We start from the raw sequence: 7,737 nt of genomic DNA on the forward strand, positions 1-7,737 counted from the left end.
AGGATAAGACCCAGCTCCGCAGTCAGACTCGTCCACTGGACGTTTAAATTCAAATCTGCACAGGAAGTTTTTCCGCATCCAATCAAACCTGCCTCTAAGACTCGCTTTCATCTCGGTTTGACCCGCGGACAATGAGCTCACAGTGACTGTATGCAGACAATACAGACTTTTCCATTCTCATGCAAGACCCCCCGAGGAGAAGACGCATTGATCAGCTATTGGGTTTTGTCCACGAGAGAACCGTTAGTTAAATCTTGCAGTTTGAATTGTCGGAGTGCGCGGTTGCGTGACAGGGAGACGTAAAATTGCGGTTGTCTGAATTTAAAGTTGCTCAGAACATCTCAGTGGTTGACCGTAAACACCGTAGTACCAATCAGTGCCACACGAGGCGGGGACGCCTGGGGCAGAATCCACGCACCACAACTGTGGGAGCGCTTCCTTGGCGAGCGTGCGTACCGGAGGAGGAATGGACTGATGACTGAGGTCTCTCGCACTCGCACAGCTCGAGTTGAAGAAGTCAAGAAGGGGAAGACGGACGGAGAACACAGCACACCACACGGACCTCGCATCGATATCGTGGCACTGGAATGTGGTTCCCTGGCATGCCAGAAGAAACAAAAATATCGCACGGTGTCAGTTCGGCGTATATAGGAAAACATCATCCGGGAAGTAAAAACAGAGTTGTCCTCGTCTCAATATGACCGGTGTTTGCCGATGGTGAAGTGTGTTCATTTATAGGCGAAGAGTGAGACTCACACATTTTACATATCAATATTTTGTGTTCACACTTCTGAAATGGAATCCCCGCACGGCAGACCTGAGCGCAAAAATATGGACCAATGCCTGCGGCGGCTGAAGCAGGAGCTGGTAGGTATTATTTGTGATGACTGAAACTCTGCTTTCACCGTGTTTCGCTGAGGCATCTGTTAAATGCATTAAGAGCTCTCTGGAAAGTCGCTTGGGTACTGATTACAGAATGTGTGTCAAACATTTAGTCAACTATAGGTTTGGAAAGAATGGGAACCCCTGTGAGACGCGCGCGCGCGCGCGTGTGTGTGTGTGTGTACTGTACACAAATGCTGTTTTGGAAAGTCGTTACTATCATGTAGGCTATTGGATTAGACGATTATTTAATCAATAGCTTTACACAGCTGGCCGCTGGGATTTTTTTCAGGCACGATGTGATGTAGATGCGTGTCATACAGATGTGCGCCGGTGAGTTGCGCGAGAGGGCGGAAGTGGTGAATTTGAAATGGACGCGAGTGATTGGTGGGCTGTGTGGTGAGAGGTGTGCGCGCACACATACACACACACACAGCGGTATGCTTTATATTTACATGTAATCATTTAGCAGACGCTTTTATCCGAAGCTACTTACAACAATCAGGAATATTTAAGCTGCACTGCAAATGAGACCTTAGGGAATAATAAATAGCAGAGGGTGAGAGTGCAGAAGTGTAAATAGAAGACAAAGTGCAGTATACGGATATAGTGGTAGGAGGAGAAGGTAGAAGGGACGTCTGTATTAGTGTGGTATTAGCATGGTTAGTGCATATTAGATCTGTTGGGATGGTGGAGGAGGTAGAAGGGACGTGCATGGTTAGTGCATATTACATGTGTTGGGATGGTGTTAGGGGAGGAGGTACTCGGATAAGTTGGGCTTCTGGAAGATAGAGAGGAACGCCCCTGCACTTGAGAAACCCTCATACTACTGTGGCCGTAGGTGGTGATTTAGTAGGTAATCGGTAATTCCTTCTCAATCATATGAATGCTGCCGTGAGACATCAGGAAAGGGTTTAAAGCCACAGTCTTAGGAGTGTCCTGTAATTTAGATCAGATGTATAAATCTTGAGCAGCTCTTCTGAGGAGTTTGCCAGATGTGCAAGAGGAGACTTCATCAAAGGGAAGGGCCTGAGGTGGTCATGGACTAATCTGTCCAGATAAATGCCCTCATCATCACTGAAGCCTGGCCTATTTAATCCAGAGCTCAGAGAAGAGGTGGTGGTGGGACTGGGATAGATTGATATATACTTTATTTATCCTGAGTGTGTGTGTGTGTGTGTGTGAGAGAGAGAGAGAGAGAGAGAAATTTGGTGATGGTGGAAGTAGGATATATGGGCTTGGCTGGGATGTGCATAGAGTCACTGGGGGAGGCTGTGTGTGTGTGGTTGTGTGTGTGTGTGAGTGAGTGAGTGGCTGTGTGTGTGTGTGCGTGTGTGAGTTGGTGGCTGACTCGGGGAGCCGACTGGCACTGCATTAGCTTCTGCTTGGGTGCGGAATCAGGCAAAGCTGTGTGTGTGTGTGTGTGTGTGTGAATCTGACCTTAATTGAAATGAGTCATAGAGACTTCTACAGGCCAAGCACCAAACCTGAACCCCCAAAGCACAAACCCAGAACAACAGCAGCAGTGAAGGAAACACACACACACACACATGCACACACTCTTACCATAAACAGCATAATGAAGCGGAAGCATGTCTTACTAGGGCACAGATCTGGGCATTTAATGGGCATATAATGGGCACAGATATAGGCATATAATGGGCACATGTCAGGGCATATAATGTGCACGGATATGGGCATATCATGGGCACAGGTCTGGGCATATAATGGGGCACAGATATGGGCACATGCCCTGTATGCTGTATGTAGATCACTCCCTCCTTCTCATTCATGGGGATGGCTGACTGACAGCAGACCTATGGGACTGCAGAGGAACAGTGAGGCCTATGCAGATGAGTCAGGTAGAGATACTGCAGACTCTCACACACACACACACACACACACACACACCGACAGTGAGGGGGTCAGGTTAGAGATACTACATGCTCAGACACACACACACACACACACACATTATACAGTAAGGGTTAGAGACACTAGATTGGCACTCACAGTGAGGTGGTCAAGTAAGACATACTACATCCTCAGTCACTCATGCATACACACACACACACACAGGGACGTGGGTAAATAGGGAGATCCTTTGAGATCCATTTGTTGTGTTTTAGTAACAGCGTTGTGTAGTCTGTTGTAGGAATCTGAGGCCGTGGTGGGCCTTGCTTCTGCTTCTAATAGTAAGGTGTGTGTGTGTGTCTGCTTATGGTGCATTTCTGCTGCTATTCTGTGTGTTTCAGTTTGTATGAAGGGATTAGAGAAGTGACTTTGTGTGTGTGTGTGTGTGCTCTTTTCAGTTTAACTTTTTGCATGTCTTGTGAAGGGTCAGTGTGCCTGGCACACACACGACAGGAATGATAATCTCCTAGCATGTGTGTGTGTGTGTGTGTGTGCATGACAAGTGTGTGTGTGCGTGTGTGTGTGTGTGTGTGTGTGTGCATGTGTGTGTGTGTGTGCATGTGTGTGTGTGTGCATGTGTGTGTGTGGGTGGGTGTGTGTGTGCATGTGTGTGTGTGCTTGTGTGTGTGCATGTGTGTGTGTGCTTGTGTGTGTGTGTGTGTGTGCTTGTGTGTGTGTGTGTGTGTGTGTGTGTGTGTGTGTGTGCTTGTGTGTGTGATTCAGCCCTGGCCCACGGCTCACTGCCCATCTCTGTACTACTGCCAGAGGCGTCAGTGAAGCAGAGAGGTCATATTAAAGCAGAATCACATTTAAAAGAGTTACGTGTGTGTGTGTGTGTGTGTGTGGTAACGACAGAAATGCAACATTAGTTTACCATCAAGCTGTTTATGATCATTTCTCAACCACTGGGTTGTTCTTCAACTCCCAACCCCCATGGTTTTTACCCCCCCCCCCCCATGTTCCCATGGCTTTTACCTTTTCTATGAAATAGGCATTGAAATAAGGCTTTTAAACCTTTTTTGAAAAAGAAAGGTAACTTAGATTTCCTTTTTCCAATTGACTTACTCCCATTCCTTTTTCCCAAAAATGTACTTCTGCATTTTTTGTGAGTATGTTTGTGTGTGTGTGTGTGTGTGTGTGTGTGTGTGTGTGTGTGAGACCCCTGCTTCATCCCCAGTAACCGGGTAGAACCCTGTCATTCGTTCATGAGTCATTCAGCAGTGGTTTCCCTGGGCAACAGCACTATGGGATGTATGTGAACAGTCCAGTCTTTCACAGAGACTCATAATTCATAAGAAACTCCAGTCATCTCCTTAAAGCCCATCTGATCTGACCACACTGGGAGCTTCTGAAGGACTCTGACCTTCAGGACCAGTGTGTGTGTGTGTGTGTACGCATGTGTCTGATTTTGTGTCTGTGTGTGTGTGTGTGAGAGAGAGATTGTGTGTCTGTGTGTGTGTTTGAGAGAGTGTGTGTGTATGTGTGTGCGAGCATGAGTGCGTGTGTGTGTGTGTGTCTCCACTTGTTCATATTTCAGTCTCTGTGCTGTTTCTGCTCATCACACTAAAGAGAGAGAGAATGAGGACAAGAATGGCAGTCAGAGAGATAGAGTGTGAATGAGAGGGGCAGTGGGAGAGAGAGAGGAAGAGAGAGTGTGTGTGTGTGACAGAGAGGAAGAGAGAGAGAGAGATAGAGAGAAAGGCATGGAGAAGTGGGTCAGATAGACGGCTGAATTATTCAAGCGGAAGTAGTTTCATGTGTTTGAAAATACTTTATGCAGCCCGCCTCCCTCCGTACTTAATACTGTGTACTCCCCAAACCTCTCTGAGCACAGAGCCAGAGACACAATATGACTATCCCCATCTCTTTCTCTCTCTCTTTCTCTCTCACTGCCATCTGTCTCTTTTCCTCCCTCTCTCCTTCTCTCTCTTCCTCTCTCCTTCTCTCACTGCCCCATCCCTCTCTTTTTCTCCTCTCTTTCTCTCCATCTTGATGGCGGGTTAATCTTCTCTGACAGTCCCAGTTAAAGGAGAGCAGAGTGCCAGAGGTCTTCTGATTGCTCAGTTGAATGGAATGTAGTTTGCCAAAGCCATTTATCTATCTATCTCACACACACACTCTCTCTCTCTCTCTCTCCGGCTCCCCGTTAATCAGACAGTATTTCATCATCCTGCTGCTCACAGCCCGCCCATCAACACACACACACTCAGACACGACTCCACAACACACACAGTCAGAGTCTCAGAGAAATGACCTCTCAGCACAGAGACACCAAGAAACAGACTCAGAGCAACAGCACGGGACAGGAAGGCAGATCTGACCAGTCAGGACCAGATGAACTCTGGAGTGTCCAGCACTCTCACTCTCTCATACGCTCACACTCTCGCCTAACTCTCCAACTCTGCCCAACAGCTTTACATTATACACAGTGTCTCATATTCCCTAAGGTGTGTGTGTGTGTGTGTGTGTGTGTGTGTGTGTGTGTGTGTGTGTGTGTGTGTGTGCGTGTGTGGACAGCAGAATTCTTGTGATTTATAAGGTGGGTGATGCAAAGACAGACAGACTGTGGTGAAACTGTTGAGCATGGGGGTGGTAATAGGCACACACACACACATACACACCAGGTGAAAATCATAGACATAAATCTCAGCTGAGCTCACCTGATGTCAGACTGAAAGAGAGAGTCTCTGTCATCAACTCGCTCTGACTCAGAGAGAGACCCTCAAGAAACACCTGGTGTTCGTGTGTCTGAGTGTGTGTGTGTGCGTGTCTTGAGTGTGTCTGAGTGTGAGTGTGTGTGTGTGTGTGTGTGTGTGTAAAACACTGCCATCAGCCGTGATTCAGCGTTCTGAACTCCAACTCTTCCAACATCTGTCTATACATCACACGCTATCCCTCCTGACCTCAGCAGAAGCCAGCGGCGCGCTGAGTCATCAATAATGCCACAGAGCTCCGACTCAGGTCCACTCAAACACCAGTGTGCCTGGACTGCCACTAAGCATCAGGGACCTGCTGTTAATACACAACCCTGACATCACAATGGTAAACATCATCAGTCACACTGTGGCCTAACTACAAGGATACAGGATACAAGGATACAAGGAAGTTTATTGTCACATGCATATAGTTACTGGAAGTAAGAAATGCAGTGAAATTATGTCTGGTGTCAGCCTATTTGTGCATTAATGGGGGGGGGGTAAAAAGTGCAGTAGAAGAGGGGTTTAGTAGATTAAGTGGCAAGGGCTGCATAAAAAAGGTGGGGGAGGATTGGGATTGGGTGGGGGGCACCAACAAGGAGCATAAATAATTGATTTCAGCGGTAGGAATAATCCATTGTTAGGATGAGAAGAGTCGTTCAGAATCTTTTGCATGTAAAACTGCATGTAATTCGGGCGTTAGTGACAAAATTAGTTAGATTACTTTGTGTTTGTCAGCGCCATAGTTTCTTCTTTCTGAGAAATATGATGCTATAAAATAGCATATTTAATGGGTTCTGTGTGAACAGAGAGTACTCAATAATATGCCAGTCGACAGTCGGTCGCTCACGTGCAGTTAGGACAAGCTGTCATTCTCATGGATATGTGATGTAAGAGTACTGTGACATCACAGACGATTGCATCACAATGGAGAGCTTACTGCGATGATGTCACAATGCTGATTTGGATGGACAAATAGTGTTGGTTGTGATTTGCTGTCACTCTTTGCATGACACAGGTAGCTCCTGTCCTTGGCTGACTTTGCTCATCAGTTAAACAATAACTGCTCTGCATGCATCTTTAATGAGCGTCCTGAAATAGCCACGGCTTCCCATCATCCCTCTGGTGTGTGACCTTGATGGTTAGCGAGCTGAGAGCTCTGACCCCGGCCCCTCTCACACGGGGACTTACACAGCGTTCATTAGCATGTTAGCTCAGTGATGGCTTTGGCGTTCATTAGCATGTTAGCTCAGTCTTGGCTGTGGATAAGCAGTGGTATTCATTAGCATGTTAGCTCAGTGTTGGCTGTGGATAAGCAGTGGTATTCATTAGCATGTTAGCTCAGTGTTGGCTGTGGATAAGCAGTGGTATTCATTAGCATGTTAGCTCAGTGTTGGCTGTGGATAAGCAGTGGTATTCATTAGCATGTTAGCTCAGTGTTGGCTGTGGATAAGCAGTGGCGTTCATTAGCGTGTTAGCTCAGTGTTGGCTGTGGTGATCATTAGCATGTTAGCTCAGTGATGGCTGTGAATAAGTGGCGGCATTCATTAGTGATGGCTGTTTCTAGAGAACATCCTCCCTTAGATCACTGAAGGCACATCACAGAGACAAGACTGGTGTTCATGAGTCTCAACACGGTCATGTCTTTAATGCCAGATATTTATTTACGAGTTGCCCTGCAGAGCAGCTGTTAAATTAGCTTTTTATAAACCATGATCCTGAAAGACATGTCATTTAATCTGCCCTCCTTCTGGAGAAGGGGGAGGCTCATATAGAATTCTTACACACACACACACACACACAAACACACCCAGAAACACTGTGTTTGACTTACTGAGCTCTGGGAGGCTCAGTAGCTCTCTCTCTCTCTCTCTCTCTCTCTCTCTCACACACACACACACACACACACACCCATATGTAAAAGCACACAGACAGCGAGTAAAGCTTTTGCAGCTGCTCCACAGTCACATGAGAAAGATCACAGCTCCTTGCCACCTCAGGGATGGGAGATGGTATTTACATCTCACACACACGCACGCACACACACATGCACACACAGATTTGTCTCACACACTAACACACACACCCCACACATGAGCCTTTCCCACTCCAAGAGCCAAGCCAGCGCATGCGTCAGTGTGAACGCAGCAGTGTTTCTATCCGAACGCAGAAAGTGGCTAGGTCGGTAAGTGGCTAGGTCAGTAAGTCGCTAGGTCGCTAAGTGGCTAGGTCGGTAATCACCTAT

The 7,737-nt window shown here is 47.0% G+C and overlaps 1 protein-coding gene across 1 annotated transcript in view; it reads left to right on the forward strand.

Moving 5' to 3' along the window:
* The first annotated feature begins 485 nt into the window (after positions 1–485).
* The window catches only part of inka2 (inka box actin regulator 2), a 16,113-nt gene continuing 8,861 nt past the window's right edge, over positions 486–7,737 (forward strand). Inside the window, exon 1 of the mRNA XM_076276770.1 lies at positions 486–867. Coding sequence (XP_076132885.1) covers positions 796–867 — 72 coding nt within the window. The 5' untranslated portion in view covers positions 486–795. The remainder of the gene's footprint in view (positions 868–7,737) is intronic.

This window comes from Alosa pseudoharengus, unplaced genomic scaffold (genome assembly GCF_046254945.1).
Source record: "Alosa pseudoharengus isolate Yale_2024_CS ecotype anadromous, Long Island Sound unplaced genomic scaffold, YU_APseudo_1.1 YU_APseudo_1.1_scf_9, whole genome shotgun sequence".
Lineage (NCBI taxonomy): Eukaryota > Metazoa > Chordata > Actinopteri > Clupeiformes > Clupeidae > Alosa > Alosa pseudoharengus.